The sequence below is a fragment of the Lentinus tigrinus genome (assembly GCF_003813185.1).
Source record: "Lentinus tigrinus ALCF2SS1-7 unplaced genomic scaffold L226scaffold_47, whole genome shotgun sequence".
In the NCBI taxonomy this organism is placed as follows: domain Eukaryota; kingdom Fungi; phylum Basidiomycota; class Agaricomycetes; order Polyporales; family Polyporaceae; genus Lentinus; species Lentinus tigrinus.
In genome coordinates, this window is record NW_027137956.1 from 161,097 (window position 1) to 180,806 (window position 19,710).

Sequence of the window (19,710 nt, forward strand, 5' to 3'; positions counted from 1 at the left end):
GTCGGAACACGATTCCCATCCCGCCTGTTGGTTTTACTCGTCAGTGCACGTCGGTACATGCAACATCTATGGTTACTCTTCAATGAGGAGCCATGCGTGCTCGCCTTTCGTCGTCCATCGAGCCGATCCGGATGGAGCTGAATAGGGCTCTGCGGGTATATGCGGGCGGTGCATGCAGCAGTCCGACTCGCGGACTCGCGGTACTAGGGCACGATACTTATGCTTCCTGCTGTGAGTACCGCAATCTTACAACGGTGGCGGAATGGCACTTTCACAAACTGACGCACTCCGCCCAGAGGTCTGTCTCTCATCAACGCCTTTATGGTGCCTTTTACTCACGGCGGTGAGCCTATTCCAATCCTACTCGTCCCCTTGCATGTCTTGGCTCATTCGCCTTCTTGACAGCTGGCATCCGACATTGATAATAAGACTCATCCTCGTCGAACTGCAAGAAGCGACTGGCGATCATCATAGACGATCCGGGCGACCCGTCGAAGAACCAGGACCGTATGGCCGATACGGACGCACTCGTGCCTTGGGGAAGTGTATTAACTCCGACTTTTGACGACGTCCAAGGAGGAGGCATCCGAGTTTGGTCGCACTTTGAATGGCGGTGAAAAGCAGATCGGTCACTGCATCGTCGTCTTTGACATATTGCCGGCGTATGTCCTTAGCAGCCGCGATAATGGCATGGACATCTTACCTCTCTTGGAGATTATGAACTCGAAAAGTCCGTAGGGTGGACCATTCAACATCGACCCTCTCTACATACCGACCAGTACGCATGAGCGGTGTCATCAATAGCGTCCTCCGTTCTGTTATTCACTGGAATCCGCTGGCCGGAGTGGTTCTCGAGACGCCAGCGCATTGCGTCGACGCCAAGGCGCGTACAGACAGGCGATATCCAATGACGTCACTCGTCCAGTTATAAGCTCGAGCATGCCCGCCTGCATCGGCCATCTCTTCTCCTCCTACCCACCGATCTCGCTCTCTGTTCTGTCGTACACTACAAGTATCCAATTCTTCTACGATCTCTCTATTTACGATGCAGTCAAACCCCGTCCACACGCGCGGTTCCGGTCGTCCTCTTGTAAGTACCATGACATCACTTCCGCCTCGCGTGTTGCGGTGAGCTCACCATCGTTCTCTCCGACGTGCAGGCTATCGCTGCCGTCGTCGGTTGCGTCGGGACGCTGGGATACATGTATGTTGCTGGGAAGCAGACGAAGGCTGAGGAAGGCCCCGCGTCTATGTATCGTGCGTCGCCCTCGTTCGCTGCGCGTCGTAGTTGTTCGCTGACTTGCGCCAATCAAGAACAATCCAAGGGCTTGAACTCACAGACGAGCGACTCGCGGCTCAATTCTGCTGATGTTCGCGGAACCGTCCAGGGAGACCGAAAACCGTGATTGGTGTCGGGCCACGACCCCTCTCCGTCTCCTGACGTTCCATCGAAATGTACCCTAAAGCTTGTATCATAGTCGCGCATCCTATTTATTACCATTGAACTCCGTCAACGTTGAGGAGTATTTGAAGAAGTGAGTGCCAATGGCTCCGCCAGGGGAGTGGTACCAGGCTGGCAGGATGAGGCCCACGGGAGACACCTGCATTCGAGTACTGCTCAGGCGAGTTGCTATACATCTCATTGAGCTTCGGAGAGAAATGCAACTGCGAGATTAGTTCATGACCATGAGGTTTTTCAACGTTTCCCACCAAACGTGTGGTTGTCGCGTCAAGCTAGTGAGGCATTTGTGGGATCCGGCTCTGATCCATTAGTTGGATAGATACTACAGATCTTCAAAGCGGACTTCGCTTCAGATATAGGGCATCCATTGAGTACGCATAGGTACAACAAATCGACAGTATCTACTTCGTCGAAGTAATAAATCACAAAAACCACGAAATCTGTAGGAGCTCACGAAGAGCCAACTACCACGCACCGAATGAGGCCCTCCAACCGGCACTTCACCCGTTCCTCGAACGCAGGCCGAGGTGCCCCACGGTACCTCAAAGTGAACTCTCTCGGGACGCGACAGCCCGCCGCCTTCCGCCTCGCAAACGCACCCAGAATCAACCGCGCAAGCTCCTCCTCCTCGCTGCCCTGAAACCTCATATCCACGCCCAACAGCACAAACTCCTCCACAAACTCCTCCGCAGGCAAAGATTGCGCCCGCACATACCGGAGCAGCACCTCCTCACCAGCATTCCTCCCCAAGGGGCACTCCTCCGGGTCCGGCTTCCCATTCAGCGCCCCGAACAGCGCAAACGCGTCGTGCGCGCGCATGACCAGCCGGCGGACGTGACCAAAGAACCGGAAGAAGAGCCGCCACCAGAGCGGGGCGGGCGCACGCACCCCAAGATCCAGCACGAGCTCGTCGATGTCCGGGCGCAGCGCCGAGTCGTCGAACATCCGCGCAAGCGGCGGGTCGACCGCGATCTGCATGATGAGTGCCTCTGCGAACGTCAGCCCGAACCGCGCCCGGAACTGCGCGAGGAGCGCGGGTGAGAACGTGAGCTCGAGCCGCTTCTTGTCGCCCGCGTGCACGCGCAGCGCGTGCTTGTTCAGCTCCATCCGGATCGGGTGCGGCTGGTGGGAGAAGGCGAGGGCGCAGAGGTCCCGGGAGAACCACGCCTGCGGGTCGGCCAGGATCCTGTCCCTGTAGCCATCTCGGCCGGCCAGCGACATGAGACTCGTAGACGGCGCGAGCGTGATGTAAAGCACGGTGGCGGCGGGGAGGGGTGCCGCATACAGGAACTGAATGAACTTTGGAGTCCACTCGTGCGCGTCGCGGACGGTGCACCGGCGCAGGTTCTGCAGCGCGTGGGCGTGCGGCCACTCGTCCACCAAAGACACATCGTATGGCATCGTCGTCCATACCGGGAGCGCGCTGTCGATGTCGAGGGTCTCCAGTGCCGGACAGTCCTGCAGGCCGCCGAGGAGCATGCCGTGTGTCGGCACCCGGTCGCTGAACGCGTCGGATCCGGAGATGTGCAGGTGTTTGAGCGTCGGGCGGGCGAGCCAAGGGCCAAATAACGTGCCGGTGACGTGCAGGGTGTGGAGGCGGGGCAGGGCAGACGAGGGGAGCGGGCGGTACGCGGGGTCGTCCAGAGCGGGCAGCGGGATCGCGATATTCATCGAGTTGTTTGGAAACGATAGGGCGGTCGGCGTCGTCAGAGAAAGCTCCTCAAGCACAGGAAGTGTAAGTTTGAGGAAATCATGGCACTCTTGCATGTGCTCCTCGGGGGCCAGGACTAGAGAGAGCGAGACGAGCCTTTGCGAGTGTGGTGCCAGCGTCGACAACAGAGTCCGTTTCAGGGCCCCCGCAGCAGGGTAATAGGTGAGAACCTGTGAAATGTCTAGTGATGCGGAGAAGTAGAATGGTAGAGATCGTTCGAGTGCAGTTGCATAGGTGTCCAGGAAGCAAATGCGGGATGGGACGCTACCAGCGATGGGTGCGGAGGGAAACCGCCATGCGTTGGCGACGACATTCGCCCAAAAGGCTGGAGAGTACTTCGTGACGGCGTACCAAGAGCGACAGACAAGTCCGAGAGTGACCATCTGCCAAGGAGTGTCCGAGGAGACTTGCGATAGTATCTGGATGAGGAGCTCCGTTGGGAGGTCGTTGATGTTCATGGGTAATCGAGTCAGAGACGTTGCGCGCGCTGCCGCCATAGTGATAGCCATGCAGATAGACAGATTGCATACAAAAGGGTTGTGTCGCTGGAGGGGTGTGTCGCAAAGTACGAACTGTCCGAGTAATGGGTTAGAGACGGATGGTGGGTAAGAGTCTGAGGAGGATGAGTCGCACGCGGTTGAAGACAGGATATGATATATCCGATGTTCTCGGACCCCGAAAAAGGTAATCCTCCCGGGCATGATCTTCATAGCATTCAATTGGTCTCTGCCTTTCCTACTACCTATGACTGCACAATGACCTCCAAAACAGCATGCTGCGTTCAAATCGTCACCACATCCTCACAACCATGAAGCTGTTGCCTGCCCGGAAGTAACATGTCGACCTCAGGCTCTTTTTGCATTCTCTCTGCCGTCCGGCGCACCTGCCTGTCTAGTCGCAAACACCGCAAAACGACTTGTTACCGACCTGTTGATGGCCTGCGCAATTGGGATTGTCCTGTGTGTGGCTCTCGCCGGAAGACGCACTCACAATCGATCGGATTTCTTACAGGTGCGGTTCACGCACGCTCACCCTGTACGTTTTCTCACGTCTGGTACCCAGAACGACACAAGTTGGGGTCGGCGACGACAAGACTCAACTTGCACAGCTAACTATTCACAACGACGTGATCAACAATACCGTAAATCAGCTGAGCCGGTAAGAGCTCAAGCGACGACGGAGTGGTACCAATACAGTCCAGCTTCAAAAGCTTCAGCGGAGGGAAGCCATGCCTTACCCGCATCGTCAACATCGAAACAACCCAATCACATAGATTCCTCGCCTCGGCATCTCCATAGAGACAGAGTCCTTCAATGTGCAGTTCCTCGAGAAGCGAAAGGGGACCGGTCTCCTCGACGGCTTTCCGTGTAGAGAGATAGTCCAACAGACTCCCAGTTATCAAGTACTGCTCGTAGGACAACGGTTGCTGGCCAGGACGAAGGGGCGCAGGAGGATTGAGAAATCGCAGGTTTAGGCGAAGCAGGTAGGGCATGCGGCCGAGCACAGCATCCCACCAGCCCTTCTGTACAGTGAGTTCATGCCCGAAGACCAAAAGGAGCTCCGTGACCTCGAGGTCGACCGTCGGGCGGTTTCCTATGCAGTTGAACGGCATGGAGAAGAAGAATTGCGGCCCAAACGGCTGTGCGACCAAGGGAGCGTTGGCGATCTCAGGGACGAGCTTGATCTCGGTCTGCTTCTTGTCTCCGACGTACACTCGCAGAGACTTATCGATCTCCACCCTGCGTGCGACGTGCGAGCGGCCGCGACAAAAGGTCAGAGAGAAGAGTGTGTCGCTGAAGAGCTCTCCCGTTGGCGACGAGTCGAAGGTGGTGAACGCGATCTCCAGGCGCGTATCGGGGGGAAGCGGCGCCGCATCCAAGAACATGCTGAATGTGATGACGGAATTGGCAGTGTCTTGAACGGTGCAGCTCTTGAGAGCCTGCAGGGTACGCGCCTTTGGCCAACGCCGGAGCAGCTCATCCTCATAGGGTTCCACGTTCATCGGCAGTGCGTCAACGATCTCGAGCGTCCTGAGAGGGCAGCGTTCCAGGACTTGCAGGAAAAGACCCCACGAGCACACCCTTCGAGCGGGATTGGTTCCTATGATGTGGAGATGCGCGAGAGATGGAGCGGCCAGCCAAGTACCGAGGAAGTTTCCCGACACGCGCAGCATCTGGACACGAGAGAGTTCTGTCGGCGCGCATTGACGGTTCAGCTGAGACCAGGGAATTTCATGGTGTCCACTATTGAGGGAGATAGCTCCTGGAATCGCGAGTTCCTCGAGGACCGACAGGCTGCTCCGGAGAAAGTCATACAAACTGTCTGTCGGCCAGCCGTCCAGCAGAATGGACAGTGAAGATAGCCGTGGTCGAGAGGGCTCAAGGGCAGTCATCAAGTCGAGACGGCCAGTGCGCGTTGGCGAGTCGTGATCCTTCGAGAATTTCAGGGACGCACTGAGCAAGTAAGGAGCGGACCGTGCTCTGACAGCGTCGTGGTACAGGCTCAACAGGTCGGTGTCATAGACTTGCGACGAATTGGGGTAGTACCAGGTGTTCGCGATGACGTTCGCCCAGAATCGCGGGGAAGTCTGGATGATCGCGCGCCAATCGCCGCATACATGTCCCAGTTGATAGAGTCGCCAAGGTTCGTCTGCAGTCGTACCCGACAAAATTTCATCGAGTATCTCAATTGGGAGGCTGGTGATGGATGCCATGAGAAGTGAACCCCGAGCTTGACGCGGTGCCCGCGTGGCGATTGAGTCTGAAAAAGATCACACTTTAGGCGAGAGAGATATAAATTAGCATGCAGTACTACTCACTCTCAACGAGGTGTCTGGCTCTGTGCTTCAGTCCAGAGGAGGGAGGAGGAGGAGGAAAAGCCAGTGGTGGTTGTGGTTCAAGCTCGGGTTGCCTCGGCCGCGACCGGAACTCGATAAGCGCCGACATCCTCATTTCCTCCTCCATTGCTCGACCTCGAATGCTTGCCATTCTGCCACTATTTCACGCTCGGTGCATCTCAATATGTTAGAACCATGATACGAAGGGTGTTACTTCATTACCAAGTGTCGCACAGATACAGCATACTTCGACATGACTCGGCCCAACACTAAGACACGTAGATGTGAGTACGCCGCCCACTGTGCCAGCTGATGGCTAACGGCGTTTGCTTTTAGTCTCTTTTCAGGACCATCTGTTCCTCGACTTAGGCTTTCGGGCAGCTTCACTTGTTGCCGGTAAGCACTGCCAGCTTGACCTCACGTATATCTCGGTCTCACCGCAGACATTGTAACGTTTCCTTGGATCCGTCACTCATATCGCTGCAGGACTCGCAAACTCATACGGTTCCCACCGTGCAGAGGTCATCCTCGCACGCCTGCTCAAGACATTCTCCTTTGCACCATCGGAAAAGCGCATCGTATGGAACATGCATACAATCTCGTTTTCTACCGTTGCGAACGAGAGCAACCCTTCGTTGTCCGCGAGATCACGGCTTTACGACTCAGGAAGTCAAGACTAAGTGTCATGGGCCCAGACCTCACTATCACACCCCTTGACTGTCTCGGGCTTTATAGCCCGATGCAATGCACTGGCATAGCTTCATGCGTGGTCAGTCGAGATGTCGTCCGCTATGATCGCGCAGTGATACCGAGTCAGACGGGTCGGACCCAGTGGGCGCTCCGCGGAAGCCTCTGGTAAGCCAAGTTCAGGGTTGTCACAATGCAGACCTTTGGTATCCACAAACTTCACCGATTACCAGGACTAGAGGGTCGATCATAAAGTATGTCCGATTGTTGACGTTGCCGAGCAAGAGTTGCTAACAGTTCTACACAGTGAATTTGGACACGATAGATCAGCTCCATGCATGTTGATGTTGTTTGACAACGCGCGCACAAGCCAGTTCTGGCGAGACGGTTTCATGCATCTCAGTCAGCACTCTAAGCTCACATTCCCATGGAGGCTCTTCGGTGACTTCTATGCAGGAAGCATGTCGCAGCGTCCGCGACTTGCCGCAACGCGCACCCAAATCACAGGACCCGATGCCGACGGATGTGTGTCGAGATGATGACAGACGTTCCCATGAATGCGCATCCTGGGAGTGCGTATGCGGTTAAAAGCACCGCGAGCGAGCACTTGCTCCCTCCATTGCGCACTCTTCTCACCGACATCTACGACAGAACTATTATGATCCCTGTATTTCTCGAAGTGTTTGTGATCTGCTCTGCCTCCTGGCTGTTGTGGAAGTACTTCCGCCAAGTGGTCGTCAAGTCTCCACTCGACAATATTCCGGGACCGCCGACGGGATCCTTCCTTTATGGTGAGTAAGCGCTCCACAAAGAGGATTGAAGCTCATGCACTGTCGCACGGCAGGAAATTACAAGCAGCTTGTGGGCCGAGACGGATGGGACTTCCTACGTCACCTCATCGACTCGTATCCGGGCATTGCCAAGTTGCACGGCCCGCTTGGGGTGCGTCATCGGTGCATCTCGTATGCGTAATGATCGTCAAACTGATGTCGCGCAGCGCCGGATTCTGTATGTCTTTGACCCTACAGCAATGTACAACATCATCGTGAAGGATCAATATATCTTCGAAGAGGCTGAATGGTTCATCAAGTACGTTCAACACCGCGTTTATGGGGCTCGCTGAGGCTAACTATGGCTAGGACAAATGACTTGTTATTGGGACCTGGTTTGCTGAGCACTCTAGGTTTATCGTTTCTTTTCCTATGTCCTCAAGGAAGACTAAAAGAAACCACGCGTAGGGGACCACCACCGGAAGCAGCGCAAGCTCCTTAACCCGGTATTCTCGATCGCACACATGAGGCGTATGATCCCGATGTTCAACGCAGTCGGCCACAGGGTGCGTCTATGACTGCACATTTGGATAAACTTCGCTGAAAAGTGCGCACTGGCTTCAGTTGGTAAAAGCCATCGATGACCGCGTCCGTGACAAGGACGTCCCTGTGGAGCTCGACATGCTCTCCTGGATGGGCCGCACCGCTCTCGAATTGATCGGCCAGGCCGGACTGGGCTACTCGTTTGACCCGCTCACCGCCGACTCGCCCGACGAGTTCGCACAGGCCGTCAAGGCGTTCATGCAAGTCTTGTTCCCCATCATAAGTGCTGATTTATCTGACTATCTATCAATGCGACGACAGGCCCATGAGCATGAGCATCACGTTCCTACGTCGCATGATGCCGTACATCCCGGATTTCGGAAGCCCAGCACTGCGACGCTGGCTCGTCAGGTTCATCCCGAACCCGGATGCGAAGAAGATGCAGGAGATCGTCGATATTATGTGGCGCGGGTCAACGGAGATCTACCAAGCCAAGAAGCTTGCGCTTGAGCAAGGCGATGAGACCGTCACTCGCCAGGTCGGGGAGGGCAAGGACCTCATGAGCATACTCCGTGCGTCTCCGGTGCCTTGGTGTCGGTGTAATGAGTATTGAACTTACGGACGATCGTTTGGCAGTCCGGGCGAACATGAACGCTGAGGAACAAGATAAACTGCCGGAAGTGGAGTTGATTGGGCAGATATCGCACGTCCTTCCGTCTCCCATAATCTGCACTGCGAAGACTAATGTCTCTGGTGCTGCAGGACATTCATCTTCGCTGCCATGGATACTACGTCGAACGCCCTTTCCATGACACTGTCGCTTCTCGCAGAGCACCCAGAAGTACAGCAAAGACTTCGGCAGGAAATACTCGAAGCCTCCCAGGGCAAAGACCTCGACTACGATACCCTTACATCGCTTCCATACCTGGACGCTGTATGTCGGGAGACCTTACGCCTGTACGTCTGCTTTGTCTACTCAGAGCACCAGTCACGGTTCACTCATCGCACTTCTGTACAGCCACGCACCTATCGCACAAGTGTTCCGAGAGTTAGTTCAGCGTGTATCTAACATGTCTTCGCACGTACTGACCGGGCACGTCGTGTTATAGGACTCGCCAGGACGTTGTACTTCCCCTCTCTGAACCAATCAGAGGACTCGACGGCAAGATGATTCAGGATATTCCCATTCCCAAGGACACAACCGTCATGGTCGGCCTTCTCGCGTCCAACCAGAACAAGCGTATCTGGGGCGAGGATGCACTTGAATGGAAGCCTGAGCGCTGGTTGTCCCCTCTCCCCGGAGGAGTCACGGACGCTAAGATCCCGGGTGTCTACTCGAACCTGTACGTACCCTGTCCCTTGTAGCAACATCTGAGCTCATGATGCGTCTCGATGTAGGATGACCTTCCTCGGCGGCGGCCGTGCATGCATGTACGTCTCCCGGACCCCCTGCGTCGTTGACGAGCACTGTAATACTAATCATCTCTGTTCCAGCGGTTTCAAGTTCTCCCAACTCGAGATGAGTACGTACATGCCTGTCTACCACAGCATCTCCTTCCTGACCTGTTGTTCTTTTTTTCCAGAGGTCGTCCTGTGCCTTCTCCTCTCCAAGTTCACCTTTGCCAAGTCCGATAAAGAGGTCACTTGGATGCTCGCCGGGGTGCGCTACCCGACTGTCGGGGACGCGGGAAAGGCATCTCTCCCTATGAAGGTTGCGCTCTACAAGCCTGGATCTGCCTGAGGTTGGAACTTCGTCGATTGCGAAGTCTAGTCGAAGTACATAGTCGAATCATGTGGCGTAATACAGTAAGATCATAGTCATACCTGCTCCCTGCCTCGTTCGGTCTCACCTACATAGTTCGATCATTTGCGCCACAGCCACATCACGCACATAATTGGACTCGGAAGACGCTGGAGGCTGACCATTGTCTTCTCCTGATGAGATGTTGGAACAAGTCACGGCTTATCAATGGTGAAGTTAGTGCGTGTGCTTCCACCATAAAGCCGCTCTAAAGTGCTGACGCAATAGAATACAGAACGAACGGTCAAGGATGCTATGGTAGTGCAACGTGGCGATAATCTCTGACTGCATTGAGTTGACATTGAACTTGAAGGTGGTTTATCGGATATGAGCTCTGACATGACGGGAGGATGGCCGTTCTCAGGCAGTGAGAGATATCATCTGACTGCCTCCTATGACATGCATGTGCCGATACTCGCCCTTTCTCCGAAGTCGTTCACATACGCGTAGCTAGCGTGTGACAGGATCCGATCCTCACGGTCCCTCGTAGGAGTGATTGCTTGGACTGATTCACGTCAGCGCGCGCCCCTCGTCGCTTGCACTGGATATACATAGGGTGGGATGTTCTCATGGTCTGTCGCGACTTTCACCCGTGCTCACGCCTAACCTCCATGGCCTCGTCCTTCCTTCAGATCTTCGTGCTATCCTTGGCACTATGGCTGGTGTGGAGATACTTCCGTCAGGTCTTGCTCAAGTCTCCGTTGGATAAGCTTCCCGGACCGCCTGCCCAGTCGTTCTTATCCGGTAAGCAACTGTTGCTATCCCCATTGTACGTAGTTGTCAATGATCGCCCGGCCATCTCAGGTAATCTGAAGCAGCTGATAGCCCCAAGAGAGGGATGGAAGTTCCTTCAAACCCTCACTGACTCGTACCCCGGCATCGCCAAGCTGCATGGCCCTGTTGGTGTATGCCATTTTCAACCTAGCTGCTTTCTCCGTCTCAAGTTCTCACCTTCTCTTAGCATAGGATGTTGTACGTGTTCGACCCTGTGGCCCTGCACAACATCATCGTGAAGGATCAACACGTCTACGAAGAAGCGGCCTGGTTTATCAAGTACGTACATAGAACTGCATACTCCGTGGAAACGCAGCAGCTATAAGGCCTTCAGGTCCAATCAAATTGTGGTCGGTCCCGGGTTGCTGGGCACTCTAGGTACGTTCCGCCAGCTACTCGAGATGCGCTTCTCACGCCTTGTATTGCAGGCGAGCACCACAGAAAGCAGCGCAAGATGCTGAACCCCGTCTTTTCCATTGCTCATATGAGACGCATGATCCCCATTTTCAACCAAGTGGGACGCAGGGTGCGTTTCTGCCCCATTCGTGTCTTGTCTTACGAAATGCTCAAAGTGTTACCCACTCTTGACCCAGCTTGTCGACGCGATCACGAAGGAAGTGAGTGGTAGCTCGGCAGCAGTAGAGATTGACGTACTATCATGGATGGGACGCACCGCACTTGAGCTCATCGGCCAGGCCGGGCTTGGATACTCGTTCGACCCGCTCGTCAAAGAGGCCCCGGACGACTTTGCCGCTGCTATCAAGTCATTTGCGTGCGTTGACAAGTACTCTCTCAGATGTTACATGACATGACGCTTGACCTGTGCCAACCGACTCCCACCATTAGGCCTGCCGCAATCGGACTCTCCTTCTGGCGCCGTTTGCTGCCGTATATACCCGAGTGGGGGAGCCCCGCGTTTTGGCGATGGGTCGTGGAGCTCATACCTCATGAGGGGGTGCAAAAGATGAAGTCCATAGTCGACACGATGCATCAACGGTCCGTCGAGATATACGAGCAGAAGAAACGGGCCCTCGAGGAAGGGGATGAGAAGGTCACTCGGCAGATCGGAGAGGGCAAGGACATCATGAGCATCCTGAGTGGGTATCGCCTTGCTTCCACCTAACCGCTCTCAGGCTGACGCCGCGGGGACGCCAGTGCGAGCGAACATGAACGCATCAGAGGAAGACAGGCTCCCTGAAGAGGAGGTCCTTGCCCAAATGTCGTACGTAGCTCTTCGGGTTGCGTCCTCTGAATACCGGGTAACACAGGCTAACACGGCACTCAGGACCTTCATCTTCGCCGCCATGGACACAACTTCGAATGCGCTCGCGATTACCTTCCAGCTCTTGGCCGACCATCCTGATGTACAGACCAAACTGCGCGAGGAGATCCTGCAGGCCTCAAGAGGTGAAGATATCGACTACGATACTCTGGTATCTCTCCCCTATCTGGACGCGGTATGTCGAGAGACATTGAGACTGTACGTTAATATTCGACCTGCATGCTCGCCACTTCGCCGGGCTTGCAGTCAGGCTGACATTTGCCCTCCATAGCCACGCTCCAGTATCCGTTATGTTCCGAGAGTCAGTGCAACGTTGATCTCTTCCAACTGTATCGCCGGGAACTAAAACAATACATGCAGGGCACGCCAGGACATGATCCTCCCGCTCTCGGAACCCATCAGAGGTGTCGACGGCTCCATGATCCGCGAAGTGCCCGTGCCTAAGGACACCATGGTCGCTCTCGGTTTGCTCTCTTCGAACACGAACAAAGCTATCTGGGGCGAGGACGCGTTGGAATGGAAGCCAGAACGCTGGCTTTCGCCCCTTCCAACTAGCGTCACGGAGGCGAAGGTACCAGGCATATACTCCAACCTGTACGTACCTCCTCGGAGTCCTCATACACTCGCTGGGACCCTCCAGACCTCTAATAACGTTCGTGTACAGTATGACCTTCCTCGGCGGTGGGCGAGCATGCATGTGAGTCATAGGAATGACCGACGCCTGGCTATATGCTGACCACTTGTCGTCAGTGGGTTCAAATTCTCCCAGCTGGAGATGAGTGAGTTGCCTTGCCTTAGCTTGCCCTGATCACCCCGAGGCAGCCGTTGACGTGTTGACGTTCTGCCCCTCTCCCATAGAGATCATACTGTGTCTCCTCCTAGCGAAGTTCACGTTCACACCCTCTGGAAAGCCCATCCATTGGAACCTTGCTACCGTCCGGTACCCGACTGCTGGAGACGAGAAGAAGGCGTCATTGCCGCTGAAGGTCGGGCTCTACAAGGCCGCGAACACTGTCTAAGGCTTTTGACGATCACCTTGTATCTTCTACCATCGACATCCCGGTGTTTGAGCAGCCAGTTTCCCTATACGCATGGTTTAGTTGTATTCTTCACAATGGATTCGAAAGGCTAGATCTCTAAGAATCCGGCGCGGGTATACCCAGTGTGTTCTACAGGAAGATGTGCATAGGTCTGTTTACATTACTACATTACAAGATTCGTCATCGTCATCACAACTCGAGGTCGTCAACAACCTCTGAATCGTCGCCGTCCGAGTCCAGGGCAGAGTCCAACACCGCCGTCGGGTCAGCGCTGACCTTCGTGCATATCCATGTCGACGCATACATGTTCACCCTGTACAGCCAATCAATGTTAAACAGGAAAGACCTTGATATATGCGTCGTAGAGGGCCTACCTGTCAATGCACTTGCCAGCTGTGCGGGCGGCGACGCGCTCGCATTTGAATCCTTGCGCGGAGAACTTCGCGATGTACCACGGCTTCAGGCCTGCGCTGCGAAGCAGGACGCGTCCGCCGATCTTCATCGCTTTGTTGATCGCGCGGATTTCCTACAGGGAACGCAGTCAGTCACAGACGTCGGGGACAAGAGTTGGAGTACGTACCTCCGGCGCCTGGCTCCCTTCAGGGTCGAACCAGTCCATATGGTCCATGATCTGTACGAAGATGAGCTTCGCGGCGCGACCGTGGAGAGTTCACGGGTACGTACGACAGCAACCGTGACCGTTTCCGACTTGATTCGGGCCAGGACCTCGACGAACTCGTCAGTGTGCACGCGTAGGCCGTCGAACGCGCCAGGCTTAGACAAGGTCGTGTGAGCATCCTTCGACAGGTACGCAGGATGACATCTGCATGCATATAGTCAGTAACATTGATGCGTGCGGTGTATATTGATGCAACTTACTCTTCCGAGTACCTGCCCATCAAGCACAGGCGGTAGAAGTAGTTGCTGTCCCGGAGTAGCGTGTTCTCGACGACGGGATCGAGCGTGTTAACGACATACTTCCACATCGCTTCCTTGGCCGAGAAGGCACCTCCTGAGGCCACCGACGCCGCGATGCCGTCATCTGTGATCATGTCCCGCTGGTTGGTGGGCACGCCCAGGGCGCGCCACAAGAACTGCTGGTTCGCAACGACGAGATAGCTGAGGTACTTGTTGAGGACGACCGGACGCAGGCGCGTGCGCCATATCGCGCGCTGCTCCCGCAGCGTCTTCGCAGAGCACATACGGCGAACCTCCCCGGATAGACAGAGCAGGCGGAAGAGCCACTTCGAGAGCTTGACGGCGATACGCGTGCCCCCAGTCTCGTATAGGCCACCCCGACAGGTGAAGGCGGAGGTATTGTCGAGCCAGTACTGGAAGGCACGGGAGGACAGGTACGGGGAGAGCTTGTTGAGGAGCAGGTCGCGGAATCCGGGATGACGGCCCTCTCCAAACAGCTTCCACGTGTCTCCGTGCGAGAGAGCGCAGAACGCGGCGACCTTCAGCTCGAGGAGATGGTTCTGCGTTGGGTTGAGGTCGACTGCGTGGATGCTGCGTGGGCCATGAAGGGCATAGTTCAAAACGTTGTCGCCGGCAGAGGTGATCGCGAAAACGACGTCGTCCTTGCCGATGTTCAGCAGCCGCTGGTCCTCCGCAGGGTCCTCCCACGTGAAAGCGTAGATATACTCGTTCCCGAATTGCGCGTGCTTGTGAAGGGATTCGTCGTAATACAGCCGCCATCTCTGGTTCTGGTAGAAGAACGACGGAAGAGGGACATTCGTTGCGAGGTTCAGGATTGCGGCCTCGAAGCCTTTCGACCGGAGCTGAAGACGCGTGTCACGTGCAGCGGCGTCTTCCGCCTCCGACTTCTTCTCCGCATAGTGGACCGGGGATAGGTACGGACTCTCCGTGGCGAGGGCATCGATGTGCTCTGCGGCATCTCGGACCAGTGCGCCAGCGGCCCCACACGTAGCGTTCCGCTGGCAACCAATCCAGACGTAGTAGGGGATGCCGCCGAGGAGGTAGTTGCGGTCGTTGACGTTGAGGATAGTCCCGAAACGGTACTCGAGATAGTCTCGCCTGCTTTCATGGAGGTGGACGCGATCCAGCTGGAACCACGACCGCCAGAATACACGTGAGAAGCGGTTGACGTGGCGGGAGTGGTGGCCGCCTGTGAAGTTGCGAAGGGAATAGCTGGAAGAGGACTGCACGTAGAAGTCGACGCATGCGATGAGTCCGAGGGGCGCGAGGAGGTCGGTGAGAGAGTCGATGACCGAGTAGAAGCTATAATTGATCCGTGTGAGTATCTCACAAAGTTACAAGAGGATCGACGTACTCCGGGATCATGCTAAGCGAATACGACAGGCTGATAAAATTTGCCTTAACGCCATGTTTGTCCCCGCTATGTTCAGAGGCTCCCTTGCTCTCAACATCCGACGAGAGGTCAGGCCTGAACGTGCGCGCGTCTTCGCACACAACGTGCACGTTCTTCCAGCCCAGCCTTGAAAATCGCTGCCGGGCAACATCGCACAGCGAGGGACTCAGATCGACCAGGTAGACTGCGGAGAAGAACTCGGGGACGGGTACGAAGGAGTTCATCTTCTCGATGTTGTACCCGGTGCCACCACCAACCTAGAATGAAGATGTGGGCGCTGATGCACGAATTAGAATATGTTATGACTTACATCAATCCAGATAGGCTTCACGCCAGCATCTCGGTAACGATGCCTGAGCTGTGCTGCTGCGAGCTGCAGCATATCTTCCCGTCCGCGAAGAAGCGTCCCCCTCGTTGCGTCATATATGCTGGCCTGCGTCCGGTAAAAGCCTTCCAATGCCCGCTGCTGGCCCGAGAGCGATTGGATCTCAACCGCGTTACCATGGTCGACCGGCTTGAGGAAGCACGCGTAGAAGAATTTCCAGTACACGCGTAGGGTCTTGCGGAAGAGGATGGCAAGGACCACGAGCGACAGGACCACACCGAAGGCTAGCGCGGTTTGTCGAATGGATGCGTGAAGGAGGTCAGCCACAGGAAGGTCCAGCATCATTGGGCGCAGGATCTAGTTGAGTAGATGAGCGGAGAGGGGGACCCAACGGAACGATGGATGGCCATTACGATATAAGGCGGCCGGAGCGAACAGCACAAGCCCTCGCATGCTTCTCAGCCCGCTTGTCCCAAAGACACACAGGCCCGTCGCCAACGTCCTTGGCGCGCTAGCTTTGGGAACATGGGTCGGAGTCGTCGAACAGATTGTGGCGATAAGCCTGCACGCTAGGGGCGGTGGCAGCGAAGGGAATGCGTCGGCGTGCTGCTGTGAGAGGGAGCAGACGCCACCAGCCCACGTTCGCAGGGATTCGTATTGTAAGCTGTACGTCTGCAGTTGAGGAACGTGAGGAGCTTGATGGGAAGAAGGCGTTACAAGACGTACAAAGGTGTCCTCGCGTCGAACGTGGGCGCCGCCCGTTCTTCCGACTCGTGAGGAGTTCTCGACGAGAGTCGACCACCATACACGTGCGCAGGATGCGCCCCCGATCATGGACAGAACGAGCAACCGACGGTGTAGTGAAGCTGAGGGACGTGCCCACCTTGGGTCGACGGTTACTTCTTCAACGTAAAGGAGACAACGAGGAGCTTCCTATCGCGAAATCATCGTGATTCAAGACACGGAAGCCGCCGAGGGGGAGAGGCGCAACAACTACCAATTGGCCATGTCGCAGCTGTAGCTTGCTATATGTGCATGTAGGAGGTCGATACACATCGAAAGACCCCGAAAGGATGGCGATCAACATCGTGCGCTGAGGGGTCTTGGTTTGCACGCGTTCATGGTGGTCGAGGAACGTGGTCAGAGTAGGCGCCTTTGAGACGTGTAATGGTCAGTGGTAGTTCGCGGGACGGTTGATCTGGCGACGATGGCCGGGGTCTTCTCACTGCTGGCAATCGTTTCGTTCAACTTAGAGCTTCAACTCTAATTACGTTAGTTCCGTATTCTCCAGCGAATGAATCCTGGAACTTACCGCAACGCAGAGAGCATCTTGAGATGGTGTGCTGGTCTGGCGAGTTGAAAAGGGCTTGCTAGTGAGCAAGATAGCAACAAATGATGTTGTATCGCAGCATTGAAGGCCTTATGAACTGTGCCCCGGCAGACACAGTGAAACATTTTTCAGGTAAAGGTCGCAGTCCGAGAGAACCATAGACCTGCCAAGTCGCGTGGGAAACGTTGCTGACGTAATTGGTCTGGAAGACGGTCCTGCCATCTGAACCTACTATCACTTGCGATGCCGCAGATTTATTACCTGCTACCCGTCCGCGCGTCGACGTTGGAAGCTTCAGAGTCAATTGTCTCAGGATTGCGCCAAGAATCGCCGCGTTCCTTCAAATTCTAGTTAAGCATGATGCAGAATCCGAGATGCTCACCGTGTCGAGCCGGCGCCGGACGTGATGATCCTCAGCGCTCACCTATAGTTGGTTTCCACGCAAAAGCCCTCCTCCGTCAGATTAGTCCTCTCACTTTCTCCTTGAAACTTACCGGCTACATATGGCTAGGACCCGCTCAACCACACCGAACGACATGCATACAGATGGAAAGGACCTCACGCCTCAACACGAAAGTGTAAGTACCAGAATATTCTTGATGATGAGCTTCTTATCCACCATGAACTGACGAACAATGGGACGGTGCTAGATGGAATTGAACGCGCAATCCATCCCGTCCCTGGGCACACCTGACGATACTGCATGGCATTTCCCGACTGCAGAGGTGAGTAATCTTGGATATCGCAGCACGTTATCAACTCATTGTTACTGTTGGTTACTATTGGTACTGTAGGATATACGCCAAGAGCTGTCGCAAGAGTTCACGACTGAAGAGAAGGAGAGAGTCTGGACAGAGGCCTCCGGTGCGGTCAGAGCGTACTACGATCAGCTCCTCATCCGGTGGAAGGAAGAGATGGACACGCTCCTCGTCTACGTGAGTACCACAATACGTCCGAGCCGACTACAGATGTACATCGGTCCTCACATCGATCATGCAACTAGGCTGGCGTTTCTTCAGCTGTGATGACCGCATTCGTCATGGAGTCCTACAAGCTCCTACAACCGGATCCCACGGATGCGACCGTCGCCGTGCTCAAGCAGATCTCCACGCAACTGAATAGTTTCACGATCTCCCCTCCGTTCGTGAACGTCACCCAAGTGGACCAGTCGGCCAATGCCACTGATGCGCCTTTTCGCGCTCCCTCGTCTGCGATATGGCTCAATGCACTGTGGTTCTCCAGCCTCGTCTTCAGCCTCGGATCCGCGCTGTTGGCGCTATTCGTCAAGCAGTGGATCTACGAGGCCACTGTCGGTGGAAGTTCGCGGGAGAGTGCACGGCTTCGACAGTACCGGCTGAACGGACTGTTGCGATGGCGCGTCGGCACCATCGTCGTCGTTCTTCCGATCATGCTGCAGCTCGCTTCTATCCTCTTCCTTAGCGGCCTCGTCCTCCTACTCTGGACCCTGCACCCCACCGTGGCTGCAATCGCGTCCTTGCTGGTCGGACTACTCTTCACCTTCTTCCTCACTGTCACCATATTGCCCGTCTTCAGGAGCGACTGCTCTTACCGCTCCCCTGCTTCCTTCGCGATCTACGTCATTCTCAGACATATACGGAATACTACTATGAAGGGCCTTCGAGATATATGCCAAGTGATCGACATGTGGTACGCTGAATTGAGGTGCGGCGGCCCCAAGGTTAGCTGCCTGTATGAGTTCGCCTACAAAGATATCTGGATGTCCACTTGGCGCGGGCGAGACCAGAACGACATCCACAACCAGCTCGGCGCCCTCGACGGCGCCATTCTCACCACGGCATACTCCACGACGACGGATACAAAGTTTGTATCCGACATGCCTGTGGTATTCTGCGACTTGCCTCCGGATCAGGTGGCGAAGTGTTTCGTTGACATCCGCAACTTCATGGAGGGCCAGTGGGGCGAGTGGGGAATACAACAACGACTGCTGGACGATCCTACGGCTCTGCCGCGGATATCGTGCTACGGCCTACGGCACATACTTGCCAGGACGGACAAGGGTTCCCAGGCATGGCTCGATGATATCAACAAGATCTACCGGTACTATGCTTTGGGAAAGGAGCCGACTGAACAGTTTGTCGAGTTCGCGTGCAGGACTCTGTGCCAGCTCTCAGTAGAGAATCCGACACATATGGGCATATATGGCTCTGCCGGTTGGGTGGTGCGCCGTGCTTATGACGAACAGAAGGCGCGTCATACATACGATACGCTTTGTCACGGTACGCAGTCATACGACCTCACACTGAAGTGGATGCTGACCGCGGTTATCACAGTGAAAACGATGGTTGAGGGCCCCCTCTCTTTGTGGAACCCTCGAAGATTTGACGAACTCCAGGATTACACAGCAGCCATATTCGTTCTGCTTCATTGCGTCCGTGAGGTCGTCTCTGGACGATCTCAGCTCACCCCCTCTCAGTCAGAGGTACTGCTGGAATGGGGTCGAAGGAGACTATTTGAGGTCGTCCGATGGCTGCGCGACTTGGAGTGGCAGGGGCTACACAAGGGCTGCCTCAGAATGTCGGGAGATACTGTGAGCGCTATGACCTTTCCTCATATCGCGTCGGCCTACCTCAATATGGACATCATCGATCCCCTTCTTGCTATATGCTCGACACCAGCAGGACGCGAGCTAGTATCCGAGGAGCTCATCTCCGCCGTCCAGCATGCTTGGTCTTCCGCGCAAGTGGCGTACCCTAACCCGATTGATATTGTTCAAGGGGATGACTTTGTTTGGTGTTCGGGCTTGGAATCTATCGACACAAAGCTGACGGAGTTGAG

The 19,710-nt window shown here is 55.4% G+C and overlaps 8 protein-coding genes across 8 annotated transcripts; 5 read left to right on the forward strand and 3 right to left on the reverse strand.

Moving 5' to 3' along the window:
• Positions 1–694: 694 nt before the first annotated feature.
• Positions 695–1,443, forward strand: L226DRAFT_275264 (uncharacterized protein). The gene is made up of 3 exons (XM_067673509.1): positions 695–1,090; positions 1,161–1,257; positions 1,315–1,443. The coding sequence occupies exons 1-3, from the start codon at positions 1,046–1,048 to the stop codon at positions 1,404–1,406; spliced, it is 234 nt and encodes a 77-aa protein (XP_067530039.1). The 5' UTR covers positions 695–1,045; the 3' UTR covers positions 1,407–1,443.
• Positions 1,444–1,510: 67 nt separating this feature from the next.
• L226DRAFT_563384 (uncharacterized protein) lies at positions 1,511–3,631 on the reverse strand (the record flags this gene model as incomplete). The annotated part of the gene is made up of 2 exons (XM_067683558.1): positions 1,511–1,601; positions 1,938–3,631. 2 exons carry the CDS (start codon positions 3,629–3,631, stop codon positions 1,511–1,513), a joined length of 1,785 nt encoding a protein of 594 aa, XP_067530040.1.
• Positions 3,632–4,276: 645 nt separating this feature from the next.
• On the reverse strand, positions 4,277–6,034 carry L226DRAFT_563385 (uncharacterized protein). Its single transcript, XM_067683559.1, has 2 exons — positions 5,992–6,034; positions 4,277–5,933 (listed from the first exon to the last, which is right to left on the reverse strand). The coding sequence occupies exon 2, from the start codon at positions 5,884–5,886 to the stop codon at positions 4,282–4,284; it is 1,605 nt and encodes a 534-aa protein (XP_067530041.1). The 5' UTR covers positions 5,887–5,933; positions 5,992–6,034; the 3' UTR covers positions 4,277–4,281.
• Positions 6,035–6,136: 102 nt separating this feature from the next.
• L226DRAFT_275362 (uncharacterized protein) lies at positions 6,137–7,049 on the forward strand. The gene is made up of 4 exons (XM_067673510.1): positions 6,137–6,293; positions 6,346–6,405; positions 6,496–6,778; positions 7,022–7,049. Exons 1-3 carry the CDS (start codon positions 6,263–6,265, stop codon positions 6,687–6,689), a joined length of 285 nt encoding a protein of 94 aa, XP_067530042.1. The 5' UTR covers positions 6,137–6,262; the 3' UTR covers positions 6,690–6,778; positions 7,022–7,049.
• A 146-nt stretch (positions 7,050–7,195) lies between these two features.
• On the forward strand, positions 7,196–9,856 carry L226DRAFT_539830 (cytochrome P450). The gene is made up of 14 exons (XM_067681746.1): positions 7,196–7,487; positions 7,541–7,638; positions 7,694–7,785; positions 7,836–7,879; positions 7,935–8,032; positions 8,091–8,269; positions 8,331–8,581; positions 8,646–8,712; positions 8,772–8,966; positions 9,028–9,057; positions 9,119–9,352; positions 9,408–9,440; positions 9,504–9,532; positions 9,593–9,856. Exons 1-14 carry the CDS (start codon positions 7,235–7,237, stop codon positions 9,748–9,750), a joined length of 1,761 nt encoding a protein of 586 aa, XP_067530043.1. The 5' UTR covers positions 7,196–7,234; the 3' UTR covers positions 9,751–9,856.
• Positions 9,857–10,397: 541 nt separating this feature from the next.
• On the forward strand, positions 10,398–13,094 carry L226DRAFT_539832 (cytochrome P450). The gene is made up of 14 exons (XM_067681747.1): positions 10,398–10,554; positions 10,615–10,715; positions 10,772–10,863; positions 10,919–10,962; positions 11,013–11,110; positions 11,178–11,356; positions 11,431–11,681; positions 11,740–11,806; positions 11,870–12,064; positions 12,138–12,167; positions 12,227–12,460; positions 12,531–12,563; positions 12,617–12,645; positions 12,725–13,094. The coding sequence occupies exons 1-14, from the start codon at positions 10,422–10,424 to the stop codon at positions 12,883–12,885; spliced, it is 1,647 nt and encodes a 548-aa protein (XP_067530044.1). The 5' UTR covers positions 10,398–10,421; the 3' UTR covers positions 12,886–13,094.
• L226DRAFT_275444 (uncharacterized protein) lies at positions 12,724–16,032 on the reverse strand. The gene is made up of 7 exons (XM_067673511.1): positions 15,549–16,032; positions 15,200–15,495; positions 13,786–15,147; positions 13,591–13,729; positions 13,487–13,537; positions 13,281–13,432; positions 12,724–13,219 (listed from the first exon to the last, which is right to left on the reverse strand). The coding sequence occupies exons 1-7, from the start codon at positions 15,906–15,908 to the stop codon at positions 13,096–13,098; spliced, it is 2,484 nt and encodes an 827-aa protein (XP_067530045.1). The 5' UTR covers positions 15,909–16,032; the 3' UTR covers positions 12,724–13,095.
• Positions 16,033–17,741: 1,709 nt separating this feature from the next.
• On the forward strand, positions 17,742–18,472 carry L226DRAFT_446064 (uncharacterized protein; the record flags this gene model as incomplete). The annotated part of the gene is made up of 2 exons (XM_067674886.1): positions 17,742–17,828; positions 17,897–18,472. Coding segments are annotated over 2 exons (663 nt in total), but the record flags the coding sequence as incomplete, so codon positions are not given.
• Between the last annotated feature and the right edge of the window lie 1,238 nt (positions 18,473–19,710).

What these genes read in the sequence shown, in the direction of transcription:
- L226DRAFT_539832 (XM_067681747.1), top strand. Translation starts at nt 10,422, where the DNA reads ATGGCCTCGTCCTTCCTTCAGATCTTCGTGCTATCCTTGGCACTATGG. An exon ending in GAGGTCCTTGCCCAAATGTC is followed by an intron (nt 11,807 to 11,869) that starts GTACGTAGCTCT and finishes CACGGCACTCAG; the next exon opens with GACCTTCATCTTCGCCGCCA. An exon ending in TGTCGAGAGACATTGAGACT is followed by an intron (nt 12,065 to 12,137) that starts GTACGTTAATAT and finishes TGCCCTCCATAG; the next exon opens with CCACGCTCCAGTATCCGTTA.
- L226DRAFT_563385 (XM_067683559.1), bottom strand. Translation starts at nt 5,886, where the DNA reads ATGGCATCCATCACCAGCCTCCCAATTGAGATACTCGATGAAATTTTG.
- L226DRAFT_539830 (XM_067681746.1), top strand. Translation starts at nt 7,235, where the DNA reads ATGACAGACGTTCCCATGAATGCGCATCCTGGGAGTGCGTATGCGGTT. An exon ending in GAGGCTGAATGGTTCATCAA is followed by an intron (nt 7,786 to 7,835) that starts GTACGTTCAACA and finishes AACTATGGCTAG; the next exon opens with GACAAATGACTTGTTATTGG. An exon ending in GGACCTCATGAGCATACTCC is followed by an intron (nt 8,582 to 8,645) that starts GTGCGTCTCCGG and finishes ATCGTTTGGCAG; the next exon opens with TCCGGGCGAACATGAACGCT.
- L226DRAFT_275444 (XM_067673511.1), bottom strand. Translation starts at nt 15,908, where the DNA reads ATGATGCTGGACCTTCCTGTGGCTGACCTCCTTCACGCATCCATTCGA. An exon ending in TCGCTTAGCATGATCCCGGA is followed by an intron (nt 15,148 to 15,199) that starts GTACGTCGATCC and finishes GATCAATTATAG; the next exon opens with CTTCTACTCGGTCATCGACT. An exon ending in ATGGGCAGGTACTCGGAAGA is followed by an intron (nt 13,730 to 13,785) that starts GTAAGTTGCATC and finishes ATATGCATGCAG; the next exon opens with ATGTCATCCTGCGTACCTGT.
- L226DRAFT_275264 (XM_067673509.1), top strand. Translation starts at nt 1,046, where the DNA reads ATGCAGTCAAACCCCGTCCACACGCGCGGTTCCGGTCGTCCTCTT. An exon ending in GCGGTTCCGGTCGTCCTCTT is followed by an intron (nt 1,091 to 1,160) that starts GTAAGTACCATG and finishes TCCGACGTGCAG; the next exon opens with GCTATCGCTGCCGTCGTCGG. An exon ending in AGGCCCCGCGTCTATGTATC is followed by an intron (nt 1,258 to 1,314) that starts GTGCGTCGCCCT and finishes GCGCCAATCAAG; the next exon opens with AACAATCCAAGGGCTTGAAC.
- L226DRAFT_275362 (XM_067673510.1), top strand. Translation starts at nt 6,263, where the DNA reads ATGACTCGGCCCAACACTAAGACACGTAGAT. An exon ending in CAACACTAAGACACGTAGAT is followed by an intron (nt 6,294 to 6,345) that starts GTGAGTACGCCG and finishes GTTTGCTTTTAG; the next exon opens with TCTCTTTTCAGGACCATCTG. An exon ending in GGCAGCTTCACTTGTTGCCG is followed by an intron (nt 6,406 to 6,495) that starts GTAAGCACTGCC and finishes ATATCGCTGCAG; the next exon opens with GACTCGCAAACTCATACGGT.